At 34.5% G+C, this 18,431-nt stretch overlaps 9 protein-coding genes across 9 annotated transcripts; 5 read left to right on the top strand and 4 right to left on the bottom strand.

Annotated features, from left to right (window-relative positions):
- Positions 1–585: 585 nt before the first annotated feature.
- On the top strand, positions 586–3,939 carry ASCRUDRAFT_5798 (uncharacterized protein; the record flags this gene model as incomplete). The annotated part of the gene is made up of 1 exon (XM_020191207.1): positions 586–3,939. The coding sequence occupies one exon, from the start codon at positions 586–588 to the stop codon at positions 3,937–3,939; it is 3,354 nt and encodes a 1,117-aa protein (XP_020050191.1).
- A 228-nt stretch (positions 3,940–4,167) lies between these two features.
- On the bottom strand, positions 4,168–5,985 carry MUS81 (Mus81p; the record flags this gene model as incomplete). The annotated part of the gene is made up of 1 exon (XM_020190088.1): positions 4,168–5,985. One exon carries the CDS (start codon positions 5,983–5,985, stop codon positions 4,168–4,170), a length of 1,818 nt encoding a protein of 605 aa, XP_020050190.1.
- A 318-nt stretch (positions 5,986–6,303) lies between these two features.
- Positions 6,304–7,641, top strand: TCD2 (tRNA threonylcarbamoyladenosine dehydratase; the record flags this gene model as incomplete). Its single annotated transcript, XM_020190193.1, has 1 exon — positions 6,304–7,641. One exon carries the CDS (start codon positions 6,304–6,306, stop codon positions 7,639–7,641), a length of 1,338 nt encoding a protein of 445 aa, XP_020050189.1.
- Positions 7,642–7,808: 167 nt separating this feature from the next.
- ASCRUDRAFT_67938 (uncharacterized protein) lies at positions 7,809–8,523 on the top strand (the record flags this gene model as incomplete). Its single annotated transcript, XM_020191453.1, has 2 exons — positions 7,809–8,414; positions 8,503–8,523. The coding sequence occupies 2 exons, from the start codon at positions 7,809–7,811 to the stop codon at positions 8,521–8,523; spliced, it is 627 nt and encodes a 208-aa protein (XP_020050188.1).
- A 32-nt stretch (positions 8,524–8,555) lies between these two features.
- Positions 8,556–9,893, top strand: SUP35 (translation termination factor GTPase eRF3; the record flags this gene model as incomplete). Its single annotated transcript, XM_020190091.1, has 1 exon — positions 8,556–9,893. A coding segment is annotated over one exon (1,338 nt), but the record flags the coding sequence as incomplete, so codon positions are not given.
- Positions 9,894–10,266: 373 nt separating this feature from the next.
- Positions 10,267–11,736, bottom strand: ASCRUDRAFT_30154 (acyl-CoA desaturase; the record flags this gene model as incomplete). Its single annotated transcript, XM_020190167.1, has 1 exon — positions 10,267–11,736. One exon carries the CDS (start codon positions 11,734–11,736, stop codon positions 10,267–10,269), a length of 1,470 nt encoding a protein of 489 aa, XP_020050186.1.
- Positions 11,737–12,275: 539 nt separating this feature from the next.
- RQC1 (Rqc1p) lies at positions 12,276–14,309 on the bottom strand (the record flags this gene model as incomplete). Its single annotated transcript, XM_020189813.1, has 2 exons — positions 12,276–13,786; positions 13,934–14,309. Coding segments are annotated over 2 exons (1,887 nt in total), but the record flags the coding sequence as incomplete, so codon positions are not given.
- Positions 14,310–14,651: 342 nt separating this feature from the next.
- IPI1 (Ipi1p) lies at positions 14,652–15,236 on the top strand (the record flags this gene model as incomplete). Its single annotated transcript, XM_020189519.1, has 1 exon — positions 14,652–15,236. A coding segment is annotated over one exon (585 nt), but the record flags the coding sequence as incomplete, so codon positions are not given.
- Positions 15,237–16,039: 803 nt separating this feature from the next.
- On the bottom strand, positions 16,040–17,947 carry ASCRUDRAFT_67933 (uncharacterized protein; the record flags this gene model as incomplete). Its single annotated transcript, XM_020191452.1, has 1 exon — positions 16,040–17,947. One exon carries the CDS (start codon positions 17,945–17,947, stop codon positions 16,040–16,042), a length of 1,908 nt encoding a protein of 635 aa, XP_020050183.1.
- Between the last annotated feature and the right edge of the window lie 484 nt (positions 17,948–18,431).

Raw genomic sequence — 18,431 nt, 5'->3', positions numbered from 1 at the left:
ACACACGCGGACGCCTGCAGCTGCCAACTCCGAAGACGAGCACACCGGAGCTGGTACTGTGCTGGCGCTCGTCTGGTCGTGTTCGCCAGTCCGTGATGAAATCGCCCAAAATGAATCAAACAATCAAAACTGTTTTTTTCTCTTTGGTTTATTGTTCACTGTCGCTTTTGCTACTTTGATAACCAAACCCTGGACAACAACTGGATATCAACTGGATGTAGATATATTCTTCCACTGGCCTTTTCTCTGCTTTCTTGGTCCCACTGCTGCTGCTTCTTCTTCTACTTCTTCTTCTGCCTGTTCAGCTCCCTCACCACTGCATCTGTCAATAAACGTCCAACAAAGTTTAAGGATTCCCAGTAACTCCACGATTTCAGTCTTTTTACCATATTCATAGCCATCACTGAATAAAAACATAGAAACAAATTTAAAAGAAAACCATTGCTTCACTATCTCGTTATCTCTTTATATCATTGCCTCCTCTTTATATCTCCCTATTCACTTGCCTATCTACTTATCTCCTTACTTTACTACCATCTCATATCCTATTCATATTATATCCATATCTGGGTTTTCATATCTATGATGGTTACCAACAATATTCATATTAATCCAAGTCCAAGTTCAAGCTCGAGCTTAAGCTCGAGCTCAAATTCAAATCCAAATTCAAACAATTTGATTCCTTTCAGTTTATATGAATCAAACAACAATAATAACAACAACCATAACAACAATAATAACACTGCAATTATAACAGACATTAATACTAACTCTACAAAACAAATCTCTAAACTATCTCTATCAAAAAATAAAAAAAGAAGAAGAGATTCAACTCTAAGCATTCTTGAACAAATCAACAGTACCACCAGCTTTCAAAATGATAAAAAGGGTCGTTCCACCTCTTGTCTTTTATGCCAAAAGAGAAAACAAAAATGCGATCACAGACTACCTTCTTGCACAACTTGTATAAAAGCTGGTGTCAAATGTATCCAACCTGCAAAATACTTGAAAAAGGCCCCAGAAAAGGACCAATACACTATAATGCTAGAAAAAAGAATCCAGTTTCTAGAAAAGTTCCTTGAAAAGGAAGATCTAATAAACAAAAAATCTGCCCTAGCAAAATACAAAAAGATTTCTCCATTTATTGAAAACCATGCTCCTTTATCTGCTTTGGTCCAACTAGCAAATTCAAATCCCAATCCAACCCAAAATGATCAACATCAAGATCAAATCTTGAAAAATGAAAACTCTCCCAATTCTAATCTTCCTCTCCTCAATAATTCTTCATCCCAAACTTCTTCATCTCTGAACAATTCTCTCTCTATTCCCAACAACTCCTCCAATTCCCTCAATAATGCCATATCCTCTATCAACAACCTACTACTTCCCATGTCCTCATTCAACAATTCCCTACGCCAACTACCCAAAATCCCAATCGATCCATCAAATCAAAACTCAATTCAACTCAATTTGAACAATTCTTTAGACAATTTCAACATCTCAAATGATGACCACTTTAAAGAAAAATACCTTCTATCTGTCGACTCAATCGATCTAAAAAATTCAATGTTAGCCAACTACAACCTAAAATCCTTCCTAAATTACGACCCTGTCTTTGATATAGATGAAAAAATATCAAGAAGCTTTTTAGATACTCATTTTACAAGACTCCAATTCAAATTTCCTCTCTTGAATGAAAACGAAATCTTCAATTTTCACAACAGCTACATTAAAAATGATTTAACAGGCTACATGAACAACACTAATTATTTCCATTTCGCTTGCTGTAGAATGTGGCTAATCTTTGCCATAAGTTCTTGCATTCATATGACAACTGGCAAATATTCTGGTCCTCCTCCTGCAAGATACTTTTCAACCTCCTTAAGACACATGTCGAAAGTAGCTGCCTCAGAATTAAACGCTTATGATAAGATCGAAATTTATGTTCTAACTGTTCTATACTTGATTAGAACCGATAAGGATTCCCTTGGCTTGTATGATATGATTTGTGATACAATGAAAATCGTAACTGATCTAAACTTGCATAAATCTGATTCCTACATCAATTGCTCTCCCTACGATAAAGATAAAAAAATGAGAGTCTTTTGGTGCGTTTATCTCCTAGAAAGAATGATTTCGGTTTCTATAGGAAAACAGTACTCATTCCCTGAATCACAAATAGATAAAGATATTCCTCTTTTTGAATATGAACCCTCAAGAGTTCAACATCCTTCCAATGGTATCAAATTCATCAACCAATCCATAAAACTAAGAAGAATAGAATCAAATTTAGTAGAAAAATTGAATATTTTCTCCAACAACAATGACTCAATTCCCAATAAAGACCAACTACCAACAGTTGAATATTATTTCAATGAATTGGGTGTCTGGAGAAACGAATGTCAAGGTGTTCAACGAGATGTTGAAAACGAAACTTTGAAACTCTATTATTTCAGATCCGTAAGATTATTAATTCAACCCTATTTAGAATTAATGCAACCTGAAGATCGATTGTTCAGAGAATGTCAAGCTGCTGCTGGTCAGATTTGCCAATTGTTCAAGATTTTCCACCAAAAAACCGCCTATGGTCATTCAACCATGGCAATCCATACTGTGTTTGTTGCAGGCGTAACTTTGTTATATTGTCTTTGGCTAACAAGAAACAAAGACGATCTGAGAAGAAAGGCTTTAGGTGATAATTCAAGGCACACTAGACCAACTGTCAACAAAGAATTGTTCTCCGGTCTTGATGATTTAAGAGCATGTTCTGTTTCTTTATATATTATGGCAGAACGATCAAAATTTGCTTTAAGTTTTAGAGATACTTTTGACCAGCTAATGGGCGTCACAATTGGAAATTTGATAGAAAGATGTGGTGCAGATTCAAGTGAAATAATTTATAATGGACCTGGTTTGGCACCTGCAATTGTGAGACGTCCAGTCAGTCATTATGATGTTGTGGCCAATAGCCATAGACAACAAAGTGAAGAAGATAGATTAGAACAAGTTGAAAGACAAAGGAAACAAGATAATCTACAAAGATCCACTGTTCCAAAGGGTTTGAGCCATTTATTAACTAATTCACCTCCAGCAAGTATCAATCAAATACAATTTTCACATAATATGACTCAAAATTCATTCACGAATAATATTAATAACAATAATAATAATAATCATAACAATAATAATAATAACCATAACAATAATAATAATCATAATAATCATAATAATCATAATAATCATAATAATATTATTATTAACGGTAACAACAACAATAATAATAATAGCAATATGAACAACATGAACAGCATAAACAATAACAACAACAACAATAATAATAATAATAATAATAATAATAATAATAATAATAATAATAATAATAATAATAATAATAATAATAATAATAATAATAATAATAATGCTAGTAAAGGCAATGCAATTAATAATAACTCTCTTATTAGAAATGGTTTTGAAAATAATAATTCAATAAATAATGCTAAAAATGATTCAGCCATAAATAATAACAGTTTAAACAATGCAATCAACAACATTTTACCTAAGAAATCATCATTTATGAATTCTGCACTAAATTGGCAAAACCAGTTAACCCCATTTATCGGAAGAACAAATGCCATGATTAACAATATATCAACTTGGAATGAAGAAAGTGGCCCAGTGACTAATACATATGCTGCCACAAATTATTTACCCAATGGTCTATTTGATCAAAATGGAAACTTTATTGATCCTTCTCAACAAGAAAATCAACAGGTGAACGCACGACAAACAAAAAACAACAATAATTATATGAATATTAATATACCGAATGGTGCTTCATCAAACCCAGTCAAGTCAATATTGGATAGTACTTTCGGTAATTGGGGAGCTCCAGATGAAGACTTCTGGACAGTAAATACTGACTATGGGTTTTTAGCATAAAGAAGTTACGGAAAAGCATTTTTCAATTTTTTTTTATTCATGGTTTTTTTTATTTGTATGATTATTCCTTTTTGTTAATTTATGACTTTTTTATGACAAAAAAATTTTATCTTAGGACTATCAATTGTTGAAATAGTTTATAACAATTGTAATATAAATATTCTTTTTTATAAAATAGTATAGTGAGATCCAAATTAACCAAAAAAAAACAAAGAAAAAACTAATAGTTTAATAATTCAATTTACCCCAAACTTCATATATACTCTCAGATAACTTGGGACCGATATTTTTTCTTTGTATTTCATTTTTAAATTTTTGATTTAAAAGTCTTTTTAAGCTTTTTTCATCTAAATATTTTGAGTTTGTTTTGTAGTACTCTAATAAATTTTTGGGAGTTTCGAAGTAGCTTTGAATTACTATTGCTTTTTCTAGTGAAAGACCCTTGATTGTCATTAGCATTCTAATAAACATTTCTTTGACAGTCATCATACTGGATTTTGAGAGTATATCCTGGAAAGTGACAAAATTATAGGATACTTTGATGTCTTTGTCCTTTTTAAAATGATGTTTAAAATGATCTAAATTATTCTTATAGTTATTTTGTGTTTCAATATTTTTTGATTTTATGACCACGATTTTTTTGTTGTTATAATATCGAATAACTGCACTGTTTAGTCGTTTTAAAAAAATCAAAGTTTCATCAGAATCCTTTAATCTTTTAAGAAGAAATTTATTTTGAGTGATTGTTTGGCTAACCCCAGTTCTAATAGCAGTTTCCATGTGGGAATAAATACTTGAAAAATGAGTTGAATTAAACTCTTCAATTAGATAGTAAGAGTGTTCTAAACCAGCTTTTTCTAGTCTTGATTTCTGTTCATAAAACCTTCCATCTTTAATGGAAGAAACGTAATCACCAAGCCTTTTTCTTTCAAATATAAAATCAAGAACTACTTCTTCATGGTTGTGGATATTTTTTGCAATCCATAAGCCATCGCCTAGGGTTAAAGATTTAATGTGAACGTTTATACCCATTTCAGATAACTTGTCATAGAAATAATTTCTCTGATTTTTAGCTCTTATTTCACGATTGTCTAGATAGAATAAGACTTGGTAGTCTGAGGGTTGCCATACTACATATTCAGTGTTATCTAGTTTTTTTCTTATTGAGGAAGGGATTGCATTTTGTTGATTTATAATATCATTGGAAGGTATTTTGTGATTATAAGAAGGATAAGGATCTATGGGCCTGAGCTTGATACCATCTGAGGTACTAGTGCCGGTTTGATTATTGAGGTCTGAAAATAGATAGGAATCGAATTTGCTTTTATGGCTATTTGGTTGATTTTCATGAATATTGTTATAATGTTGATCGAGTGGTGTCAAATCGTTTAGGTTATCAAGATCATCAGAATTGTCCATTTCGTCAACTTTATGTAAATTTTCAGCTAATTGCAAGCCTTCTTCGGTTAGGTAGTAGTGAATTGGTCTTCCAACACCCTTTATTAGATCGTTATTTAGTAAAGTTTTGGAAGAAGTCCAAGCTGAATAAAAGTTTTTTATAGAGGGATTTGGGATGAAACTTTTATCGCAAAATGGACCAGCTTTTCTGATGATTTCGTCCTTAGTCATGCCATTCAGATTTCTATCATAAAGATATAGTGCTTTTAGAATTGCGTAAGCACCAGATCTTTTAGCTGGAACATATTTTTTTGTAATTTTTTTCTTTATTTTTTTAGAATTAGTGGGTTGATCATCATCAGGACAAGATCTTTTTTTCAGAGGCGATTCAGGTTGAGGGTATATGAAACCATTTAATTTGCAATATTTTTGGAGTCTTTTCTCCATTTTTGCAACGATTTTGTTGCCAACATATTGGATTTGAATTAAATCAATTGGTTTTTTGATTGGTAAATCTGAATTCCTTAAATTTTTCAAGGCTTTACCATAGATAGCAGTTAAATTGTCTTGATTTTTAGTGTGAGCATTCAAAAACTCTTCTTCTAGCCAACCGAGAAAGATGGTTTTCAAATCACTGGGTAAATCCATTGTATCTCATAACAATTGATAATAACTGATAATAATTAACAACAGGAACTTCTTTAATCACAAACCATCTAATTCAATGACTTTTATCGATTGAAGTAAACAAAGCAGGGGCCCGTGTTTGTGGTCCATGCATGATGTCGCATCGATTCACATAAAGTTTAAATAAGTTTTTCGTTTATTTTTAATTTTTCTTTTTTTTTTTTATTTTTTTAATTTTTTAATTTTTTTTCAAAGTGAAAAGTTATTTGTAAATTTATGACTTGACAGAACTCCCCCAAGTATGAAGGAAATATAACTTTGAGAGAAAATAGATAATCCATGATGAGTTCAAGTTTTAAAGTTATAGGGCTAACAGCACTAGTGAGTGCTATTGTGACGGGTGGTTTGGTAGAAGTAGTAGGAAGATATTTGAGAAACAATGGAAACCGATCAGCAGATGAAGACACTACTGCTTTACAGAAGAAGGAAAATCTATTTGGTGGTGAATATGATGAAGATTTGATTAGAGAACAATTGGCGAGAAACTATGTTTTTTTGGGAGAAGAAGGCGTGAACAAGTTGAGAAAGGATACGTTTATAGTTGTTGTTGGAGTTGGAGGAGTTGGATCATGGGTGACTACAATGATGGTTCGATCAGGAATAAGCAAGATCAGAATAATTGATTTTGACCAGGTCACTTTGTCATCGTTAAACAGACATGCTGTTGCCACGTTGAGTGATGTTGGTGTTTCAAAGGTTTTGACGTTAAAGAAGCATCTATTGAAAGTGGCGCCATGGTGTGAAATCGAAACAATCAATGAGTTGTGGAACTTGGAAACTTCAGAACGATTGTTGGAAGGGTCGCCCACATTTGTTGTTGATTGTATTGACAACATTGACACCAAGGTTGATTTACTAGAGTACTGCCATAAAAAGAAGATCAATGTCATTTCGAGCATGGGGGCCGGATGCAAAAGTGATCCAACGACGGTTAACATCGGGGATATTTCGAACACCGGAGAGGATCCGTTGGCAAGGTCGGTGAGAAGAAGATTGAAGAAACGAGGCATTGCCTCAGGAATCACAGTGGTGTTTTCAGCAGAAAAACCAGATCCAAGAAAAGCGTCGTTGTTGCCCTTGCCGGAAGATGAGTACATGAAAGGAAACGTCGATGAGTTGACGCCATTGAGGGACTTTAGAGTGAGGATCTTGCCGGTGTTGGGGCCTATGCCTGGAATCTTTGGCTTGACCATCACCTCGTATCTCTTGACGTACTTGACCGGCTATCCCCTTGAGCCCATTGAGGGCGTCACCAAAAACCGAGCAAAGACATACGAGGGCATCTTGCACACCCTTGCCGCCCAGCAGTCCCGGCTCGGGGGCCAGGAGCAGCGCGTGCCTCTCTCACTCAACGACGTGGTCTACGTGGTGGACGAGATCTTCAGGGCCAAATCCGCCATCTCCAGCTATTCCACCAGGCTTGCACTCTCGCGCTGGGACATGGCAAAGGAGATTTCGCCTCAGAACCTTGTACTCATGACTCGAGAGGAGCAGCTACAGCACGAGCAACGCGTGCTCAGCGGCCGTGAAACACCCGAGGACGTGTATCCCCCGGAGGTTCTTCAGCGCGTGCAAAACCGCTTTGAGGAAGAGCGTTACTACGCCCGTTTCCGCTAGCTGGTGCGTAAAGGCTGCGTGAGGTCTGCGTGGAGACTGCGTGAGTAACGGAGCACCTGAAAAATTTTAAAGCACAAAAAAATTTTATCACCATAAACACTGTCTTTATCTTCCACCAAACCAGCAATCGTAATTGTGCACAGCAAAAACACCAAGACAGCCCCAATATGAGTAACGGCCAGGATTTATCCAATTTGAATAACCAATTTGCAGGCCAGTCGATTGGCGATTCCCAAAGCTCAGAGTCTGCTCAATCCTCCCAGTCTCAACAACAGAGACGTTTCAATCCAAATCAGGCTCAAGCCTTCACTCCTGGTGGTTATGGCAGTGGATATAGTTACCAACCATATGCTCAACAACCACAGTCTGGATATTACCAACAATCACAGCAACAACAGCCTTACTATAACCAACAGTACTACAGTAAGCAAAACAACTATCAACAAGCCGGTTATAACAGAAACTATAATAACAAATATTCAAATCCCAACAACAACAACTATAATAATTACAACAATAACTATAAAAACAGCTATAACAATTACAATAATCAACAACCACAACTACAACAGCAAGTGCAACAATCACCACAGCAAGCACCACTCATTTTGAAACTTGAAGATCCTGCTCCCAAAACTAATATTGAACAAACCAAAGATCAAAAAATTGAGAAAAATGTCATTTCTCTCAAAACTGAAAAGAAACCTGTGCTTGTTCTTAAAGCCGAAAAGAGTCCTGTAGTTGTTCTCAAAACTGACAAAAAACCTGATCCTGTTACTAAAATTGATAAAAAACTAGAATCTTCTCCAAAACCCGAAAAAAAATCTGATCTTGCTTCAAAATCTGAAAAAAAACCTACAGCCACTATCAAAAAAGCTGTAGACTCCAAAAAAATTGTTGAATCTGATGATATTGAAGTTGATGAAGATGTTCTTAAGGACCTATACGGCGGTAAAGACCACATGTCTATCCTATTCATGGGTCATGTTGATGCTGGTAAATCAACCATGGGTGGTAACTTGTTATACCTAACAGGTTCTGTTGATAAGAGAACAATTGAAAAATACGAAAGAGAAGCTAAAGATGCTGGCAGACAAGGTTGGTATCTTTCGTGGGTCATGGACACCAACAAGGAAGAAAGAGCTGATGGAAAAACTATCGAGGTTGGTCGAGCTTACTTTGAAACTGCCAAAAGAAGATACACTTTGCTAGATGCCCCTGGCCATAAAATGTATGTCTCTAATATGATTTCTGGTGCATCTCAATCAGATACTGGAATCTTGGTTATTTCTTCAAGAAAGGGGGAATTCGAAGCAGGTTTCGAAAAGGGTGGTCAAACAAGAGAACACGCCATTTTAGCAAAGACTCAAGGTGTCAACAGCCTAATTGTTGTCATAAATAAAATGGACGATATTACTGTCAAATGGAGCAAAAAAAGATACGATGAGTGTGTCAAAAAATTAACTCTTTTCTTAAAAGCTGTTGGTTACAATATTAAAACTGACATCACATTCATGCCTGTTTCTGGTTATACTGGTGATGGTATAAAAGAAAAAGTCAACCCCAAATCATGTCCTTGGTACACTGGTCCTGCATTACTAGAAACTTTGGACAGTCTCAAATTGACAAACAAGAAATTAAATTCTCCCTTCATGTTGCCCATTGCCGGTAAAATGAAAGATTTGGGTACAATCGTTGAAGGAAAAATCGAGAGTGGTTTAGTCAAAAAGGGTTCTTCACTAGTAATTATGCCCAATAAGATAAACGTCGAAGTAATCACAATTTTCAATGAATCTGAACAAGAAGTCACCCAAGCTATTTGTGGTGAACAAGTCAGATTAAAATTAAAGGGTATTGAAGAAGAAGATATCCAGCCAGGTTTTGTGTTATCTTCATCCAAATTTCCAGTCAAGGTTGTTAGGAGATTTGCTGCTGAAATCGCTATAATTGACTTGAAGTCTATTTTAACTGCTGGTTTTACTTGTGTCATGCATATTCATGCTGCGATTGAAGAAGTTACATTTGTAAAATTACTACATCACTTACAGAAAGGAACTAATAAAAAATCTAAAAAGGCACCAGCTTTTGCTAAAAGAGGTATGAAAATTATTGCTGTTCTTGAAACAGCAGATCCTGTCTGCGTCGAAACATATGAAGATTATCAACAACTAGGTAGGTTCACATTAAGAGATCAAGGTTCTACGATTGCAATTGGAAAAATTGTCAAATTACTTAAAAATCCATCAAATTAAATGGGTTTATGACTGGGGAATTTTTATATGGTTGTTTGTTTTGTGAAAGTTCTGTTGTTTTATATAGTATTTGAAAAAAAAAAAAAAAAAATTTATAGGAATTTATTAATTAAATTTATCGCAGATATTTACATTCTACTAATCTAGTGTTTTCTAACAAAACAAAAAACCTGGAAATGTTAAATAAAAAAAGTAAAAACAAACATTTTCTGTTTCATGCAAAATGAAAAAGTGAAAAGTAGTGAATAAGAGTTCGGAATATTTTTATTATAAAACTTATAAATGTTTAACAGCTTGAAAATACTGATTTAAGAATGAATATAACACAAGAATAGAAACGAATGGAAAAGAGAGAAAAAAATAATAATCTTATTTATGCAGCTCCTGCGGTAGCTGATGGAGAATTTCGAATTGTTGCAATTTTTAACTGATTTGAAGGATTTTGAATATGAAAGCCGTAAATAATGGCGACTCTCATTGTGGCTAGCAAGTTATGGGCAGCATTTGAATGTGCATAAACACCTCCTTCAAATGCTGTGGTAGCATCCTTTCCAATAGAAGCTCTCACCAATTGACTGCCACCTGGATGAGTATTAATGATTGGAGTAACATCATGAACAACTCCAGATATAATGAGTAAAGCTCTAGAGGAGGTTTTGACTAACCTTTTGAATTCGTTTTCGGAAATTATGGGGAGCTCTTTTATTGGTACGCCCCAGTTTAGTTTTGCTCTGTGTCTGTCCAAGATTTTTTGATTTTGTTGTATGATGCACTGGTTGATAGCATCATTTGTGTTTTTCTTGATGCTTTTTATCAAACCGATTTTGTATAGAATTTCAATCTGAAATCTAGTTAGATCGAACTCGTACCAATGAATGCCGATTCTATAATCGTTAGGAAAATTGTGATGAAAATTTTGAAACCCCTCACCAAAAGTCAAGAAAGTAAGAAACCAGTTATTTCTTGGGGTTTTCTTATCATCGTATGGCTGTGTTCCGACATAATGGCAAAGGGAGTTGCCTGTGAAACTAGTTTGTTGATTAAGCATGCACCTTATTATGCCTGAATATAGTAAACCACCTTTGTAATCATTCCAAAAATAACCTGCAACTGCAGCTGGTATTATCATGCTCGTTAGCACAAATAGTATTATGTAGTTTTGTTCTTGCCAGTTTATGATAGCATCGTTGCTCAAGTCGTCGCTCTTCAATAACTCGGTGATTGAGGAGGAAATTTTTAGATTTGGTTTGAATATCATCCAGCCCATATGAGAGTATATCAAACTTCTTCTAGCATTGTGAGGATCTCTTTCAGTGTCTGTGTATCGATGGTGAGCTCTATGACGAGCAACCCATTTCTTTATTGAACCCAAACCAGTTGCTGCGCCAAAAACAGCGTAGATCAACGATAGCACTTTAGTGGCTTCGAAAGACCTGTGAGCCCATAGTCGATGATAGCCAGAAGTTACACATAGTGAAGTTAGAAAATAGTAAAAGATGGTGAAGCGAAGAGTGTTTTCAGTTATGGGGACTTGAAAAAGAAGAGAGACAATGCTTCCAACTATGGGAAGAAACAAGATAATGGTGGTGTGTAGCCAGTTAATTCTTCTGATGAGATAAACCAAATTCCACCTTGATCGCTTGATTTGGCGTCGAATGTTTGCAGGTCTCTTTATAAAACTGCTGGGAATAGTGCTATTCGAGAAGCTGTTGGTGTACCTGGTGCTGAATGAAAGATTATTTACACTATTCGAACCTCCTCGAGCCTGGTTTGGTGTCTTTTTGGTTATGGTTCTCTTCTTGATGTTGATATTTCCCACAACTGGTTCCAGTTCCTGATCCATCTATCAAATGCTGCCTATGTCTTTGTGAGTGATTTGGAGTATATGCTTGTGTCGAGTGTCTATTATTCAATTTTCAGTTATAACAACGCAGCAAAGCAAACCATGTCCTTTTATCTCTCTGTTCTAGGCCAAATAAAACACTGAGTTGCGAGCTTGCGATTTGCAAAAGGTTTCTTTGGAGTTGAGCAAATGGAAATCGGTTGAAAGTTTTGCTGAGCGGAGTGAAAAGTTACTGATAAGGAGATATTGCTGGAGAGGGATGGGAAGATGGTGTTTGTGATGCTTATGGTACTGTTTATTAAAGACAATTTGAGGCTGCTGCGAAAGTAAAATTGAAGGGGCTTCGAGATAAATCTAGGTGAGACTATATAGTGGCAAGAGCAATAATAATATAACTAGTTAAAAAAAAGACAGATATGCTGCTGGTGCTTCTGGTGCTATTGGTGCACCTGTTGCTGCTGGAGCTGGTGGTCGATGCTCATTTGCATAGCAGCATCTAGAAGAGCATCGTCTTGTTGGTCTGACTGGACGACTTTGGAAATAGCTTCGTCGTCAACCAAGTCGTGATACGTTTCTGATTTGCTATCACTGGGAGGAAGAACATCAAAGTCATAAATGTCTTCCATCTCCCATATTTCTCTGGGGAGCCTGCCCATAACACTGCTTTCTGCTGATAGAATTGCATGTCTGATCAAGTTTCGGGGGATCTCGTTGTTGAGGTTCTGGTAAATCTCGACACTTGAAGCCAAGTTGTGAAAATAAGTTGTCAAGTTCTTAGCAAGGAAATCTATGTGGCCAGGCTCATTCCATAACAAGCCTGCTCTGGTCAAGTACGTTTCTGTTGCTATTTCTATTTCTGGTGTTATGGTGGAGATTTTGCTGTTTTTTATTGGGATATCACTGATTTTGCCAATTCTGTCGAGCAATTGATAGGCAGTGTATGGGTATTTTTTAAATGCAAATTTTAGTGTTTTTTCTGCTTCTGTTTTGTTATCCAAAAACAAGTGAGCTAGAGATAGTGAGAATGCAATTCCTGGTGTATACCATCTCTCATAGGTTGTTGATATTCCATTGTTTGCAAAATCGACTAAATATTTATATTCACCGGCCATTATAGCATAAAAATCAATGAAATAACGAACTCCATATGGATCTTCATCTGGCGATAATGATAGTAACAACTTGCAGAAAGTTAGTGCAGTATAAAAAGTGCCCTTTTGTGCTAGTGAAACAATGTGTCTAAATAATGTTAGGTAAAATTGTCGATTCAAGAAAAAATTAAAGGGGAGTCTCGATAATGCTTTGCCTAGTTCAAAATTCTGTTTCAATCCTCTATCAAAAACAAACAAAGCTCGTTCAATCAACGAACTGCTTTCATTTTTTTGACCATTTCTTGATAAGATGGAGGAAACTTGTAAGATGGTTTGAACATGATAAGGATTTTGGTATAAAAGACTAATTAAAGATTCTTGGTCAGGTCTAACCATAACTGAATAAAAAAAATTTGCATCGACTAGTTTTGTGGCGATAGTTTTATCGAATTTGAAATATTTAACACCCAAGTTTAGTTGAGAGATGATTTTATTATTAATTTCATACAATGAATCATTTTGAAGATCACTTTCATTGAAATTCACCAAATTTAAAATGTCGTTTTTCCTGAATTCAATCATAGAGATTTCTTTTTTAACGGTGGGCAACCAATCGTCTCTAATTCTTGTTAATGCTAATTTTCTCGAGGTTCCAGGTATCGATCTTCTATCTTTACCACCCCAGCCTTTTGTTAGATGCTGTAATCTTTTAATGAGCTTTAGCTCTTCGGGACGAATAAAAGTGGAGGTGGTAGACTCAGCATCTTCGATTGCTTCTAATGATAATTTTCCAAATAACTGTTGAAATTCTCTATCGGGGTCCAAATCTTTAATATCAAATTGTAGTAAAGGTATTGATTGGTTTAATTTTGATATGTTGAAATACATGTAATGAGGGTCTATTAACTGTACAAAACTGTTATCCTTATCATAATCATTATGAATATCATTATTTTCTCCTTTGTTGTCGTATAAATTGCTATGGCTACTGTAATTGTGTAATTTTATGTTTTTGGATTGTTGGAACTCTTGCAATATCTTGTCGATATTATCTAGATCATTTATTTTAGATTTTACTTGATTTTGATTTTGATTTTGATTTTGACCTTGACTTTGACTTTGACTTTGACTTTGGTTATTGGCATTGACTGGATTTCGAGCTTTTAGTTTGTTCTTGTTTTTCTTTTTTTTCTTTTTTTTCTTTGCCTTTGAGGATGGTATTGCGATTGTGTTAGTGACGTTGGATTGGTTTTCCTGAGACTCTTCTGGATGTGGTTCTATAGCTGGGCTTTTGTCTGCAATGTTTTGCTGGTCCTGATGTGTTTCGTCATCTGAGCTCTCATTATCCATGAGTAAGTCAAAGGGATTGAAAGCAGGTTTGACTATCTGATCCTCGATATCGCTTTCTTGCCCTGAGTGGTCCGAGGGAGGGTGCTCTTGCTGGTACTGCTTTTCTAGTTTTCTCAATGCTCTGGAGCTCATGGTTTAGGCTGGGGATAGCAAAGGGGTTGTGAAGCTGGCAAGTGCTGACAATGGTTGCTGATGGTTGAATCTGGGGAGAAACAGAAGAAGCTCTTTAAATATTCTGGAAGGAACAAAAAATTTTCCAGCCCGGATCCGCAGCACTGGGTCTGAAACAAGCCTAAAAGATTTTGCAGGTATTTTCCTATCGAAGATTATAAATCATTCTCTGGCTTTTTGATCTTTCTCTGGCTTTTTGATCTTTCTCTGGCTTTTTGATCTTTCTCTGGCTTTGAAGTCATTCTTGTTGGATTGTAACAGGTTTTAGGTGTTTTGGGTGTTTTGGACTCGTCAGGTTAGAGCATGGGTTCCAAGAGAAAGAAGGCTCAAAAGGCTAAGGATTTTGTCAAGCCAAAGTTGAAGGTAGGCAAGTTGAAGCCCAAACCAACAAATTACACTGATACTTCCTTTTCCACAAGATCCATTCGATTGCCATCGCAGTCTGCGTTGGTGGAAAAGTCCTTTGAGGTCGAGCTTGTCAGGAACATCAGCTTGACACATCATTTTTCTGCCCAGAAGCGAAAGGACTCGTTGGTGTTTATCCAGAACAACTTTCCCCGGTTGGTCAAGTTCTCTATAAACCAGAAATATATTCAGCAGATCATAGCATCAGTTTCTAAGTTGATTATTGATAATGACTCTTTGGTTAGAAAAGAAGCCTTTTGTTTGTTTGAAGTTATATCTGCGGTCTACCTCCAGCTAAATTGTAACACGATAGTGTTATATATATTGACTGCCATGACCCACATTGACTTGCAAATCAGAAATGATTCAACCAAAATTTTGAATCTTTTAATTTCAAAACAAAAAAATTGCTTGGACAGCATTGCTAAAAATAACTGGTTGAAATTGTTAAAGTCCTTCTTCATATTATTGAACTGGCCTCTTATTTTGACAAAGAACAATGCCATTGCTCCATTGTCAATAAACAACAAAAATAATTCAAACTTTAAAAAATCTTTGTCTCTTCACCTATCCACTTTAGAAGAGTTGATAAACAATGCTGCATTATATTCTGAAATTGACCAATCAAACAAAAAAACGGAAAATAATAACAGATGTAATTTTCGTCATCCGTTGACAGAAAAATATTTGATCAATTTCAACAATCCAAATCCAAAAATGTTCTCTCATTTAAAACTTTTTGAAACTGATAGTGATCGTAATTCACTAATAAATATTGATATTAATGATATTGACTCAAATAAAGTCAACTTTCCTTGCGAAGATTTAGAAACAAGGAGAAAATATTTAACCGAATTTTTTGCTAATCGAATTGTAGCTGAATGTGAAAGATTAATTTCTGATGGTGGAGATATTGGTAAATCAGCTAAAAAACTACTAAGTACAACCCAAAAAGTAATTGAGCAAGAAGAAGAATACAATAGTATCAATGGTTTTAAAGTTTAGTTGCTTTTATAACCGAAAATAAAAAAACATTGTCTTTATTATAATATATAAGGTATCAATGTAAACTACTTTGAATTAGGATTAATTATCTATTATAACTATTATAACTAATCTTTTAAAGTTTTAATCTGGAAATATTATTTTTTTCTCTTTTTGATATCAATTGATTGAGACGAAATCATATCCATGTATTTAACATATTCAACACATTCGATACGTTCAATAATTTTAATAGTTTTATAATGTAATATATTATAATATAATATGATATAATATAATGTTTAGTTTTTGCGATTATTATTGCCTTCCTTTTTTGAAGGAGATTTTATTCCATTTCCATTTGCACTTTTATTTCCATTTGCATTTGCATTTGCATTATCTTTTGATAAACTCTTTGAATAGTAGTAATTTATTATAGAATTTATTTTGTTAATATCTTCATCATCCTGGTTTTGTTGGCCATCCAAATCATTGATTGAACTTTCAAAACTTGAGTTTGTAAGTATTGATATCTTTCGCCTTTTATTTTCATTGGTAATGTTTGAATATGAATGAATATGTTTTTCAAGATTACTATTCTGTATACTGGAATTTATGTTTACATTGTTGTTATTAATAGAGCTGCCGGTGCCACTATTATTGCTGTTGGTGTTATTATGATTATTGTTATCGTTATTATCGTTATTATTATACAAAGTAGTATTACCGTTTTGATTGATATGAAGACTTAAATTGTTGTTGTTATTGTTATTGTTATTGTTATTATTGTTATCATTGTTATTATTATTATTATTATTATTATTATTATTATTATTATTATTATTATTATTATTATTATTATTATTATTATTATTATTATTATTATTATTATTAATGCTATTATTATTATGAATGTTATTGTTGTTATTGATAACATCAGGGTTTGTGGTGCTATCGCTGTTATTTATCGTGGAAGCTGATGATAAATAGTTTCTCTTTCTTGATAATAAAGAAAATTCAGTATTAAAAGCACTTATTTTTTTATTATGAGTTAGTTTATTGAAATTGTTAAATAAATAATCTTGATTTTTAGAATTTGATAATTTTTTATAGTTGTTAATTTTTTTCAAATTTTTCAAATAAATGATATCATTTTTCAAAGAGATGATAAATTTTTCCTTTTTATTAAAATAGTCATATAAAAACTGCTGGTGAATAAGGTAAATTTGATCAATGGTATTTTTTTTAATCAAATTATATTCTAAGTTATATTTTGTTTTATTTGTTTTAAATTCAATCAAGTTTGGTAAAATTAGTTCATTAAATGAGGAATTAAAAATTGGAATATTTGGAATATTGTCGATTAAATTAATTTGGCTTTTCATATCATTATCTAATAGAATATCGAAATTGTGAGCGTCATCTGTTGTCTTTAAATTCTCAATGAAATTTTCATAGCTATGATAATAATTCGTCAAATCTGATTTTGATTGGTCAATCAAGCTGATTAAATAATCGATTCTTTTTAGCCTAATTTGATTAAAATCTAGAGATAATTTTTTATAATCTTTCGAGAGCTTTTTCTGCAAATTTAGTAGCTGAGCCGGATTCAAATCATTTAGATTTGGCAATATATCATTAGAGAAATCATCAAACGATATTGGGTTTTTAAAAAAATCATTGGGTATTGTAACTTCCTTTTTGTCATTATTATTAGCAATATTACTATTATTACCGCTGTCATTATTGCTGTTTTTGACATTGTCTTTGGCATCGCTATGGTGATTATGAGCTTTATTGGAAGAATAATTCAAATCATTCAAATCTATAGAGTCATTTGACTCGTTTGTGATACTGATCGAATCAGCTTTATTGTCCTTAGTATTATTGCCCTTTGGGGCAGTTTTTGCAAGATTGTGATTTGCGCTAGTAATATTGTTATTGATGGAGTTACTGAAGCTGATATCGCCTCCATAATCATGCTGATTATTACTCTCATCAGACTCATCATCGTCTTCTTCAGAAAGGCTCTCGTTACTCTCACGTTCGTCAGTCTCATTTGGGTTATCTTCATCAAGAAAGTCGCCAGAATAGTTGAGAAGAGCAGTGTAGCTCCCATTTTTTCCAGCAGAACGGTCAAAGGACACACCAGCAGCAGCGGCAGAGGAAGAAGAAGAAGCAGCGTCAGGTTTTACATCAGTTTTCGACATTGAAACTGAGCTGGAGGGAAAAATAGCAAATGGTTAATTGCAGCAAAAAGGAACAGAGAAAAATGGAAACTACACAGATTTTCGTTGCAAAATTAACACCCAAAAACCTGCAGCAATAACGCGGTCCAACGCACACATGTATACAGTCCTGTGCATGCACGCATTTGGCGGCGGCCATCAGCGTTTTTGCAACATTATACATGTACCCGCACAACATAACGCCAGCACGTGTGTGCACGCCTGTATCCACAGTGTTGTGCATATGCACGGCTACTTCTGTTTTGGGCAGGATTCACGTGCCGCAATGAAGGTTTTTCTGCTTTTTCTGCTTTGGGAATTTGGAGCTGAGAAAGCGCCCATTTTCGGGCTGAAGCTGCATTTTGGTGGTGCTTCTGCTGTTTCTGAAGGATTTTCTGTCTGCGATGAACTGAGCCTAACTTGTTTTAAAGCAAACCCAGGCGACTCATCTTTCACACCATCCTTA

The sequence above is a fragment of the Ascoidea rubescens genome (genome assembly GCF_001661345.1).
Source record: "Ascoidea rubescens DSM 1968 unplaced genomic scaffold ASCRUscaffold_1, whole genome shotgun sequence".
In the NCBI taxonomy this organism is placed as follows: domain Eukaryota; kingdom Fungi; phylum Ascomycota; class Saccharomycetes; order Ascoideales; family Ascoideaceae; genus Ascoidea; species Ascoidea rubescens.
The sequence above is the reverse complement of the archived record's forward strand: the minus strand, read 5'-3'. Positions and strand labels throughout refer to the sequence as shown.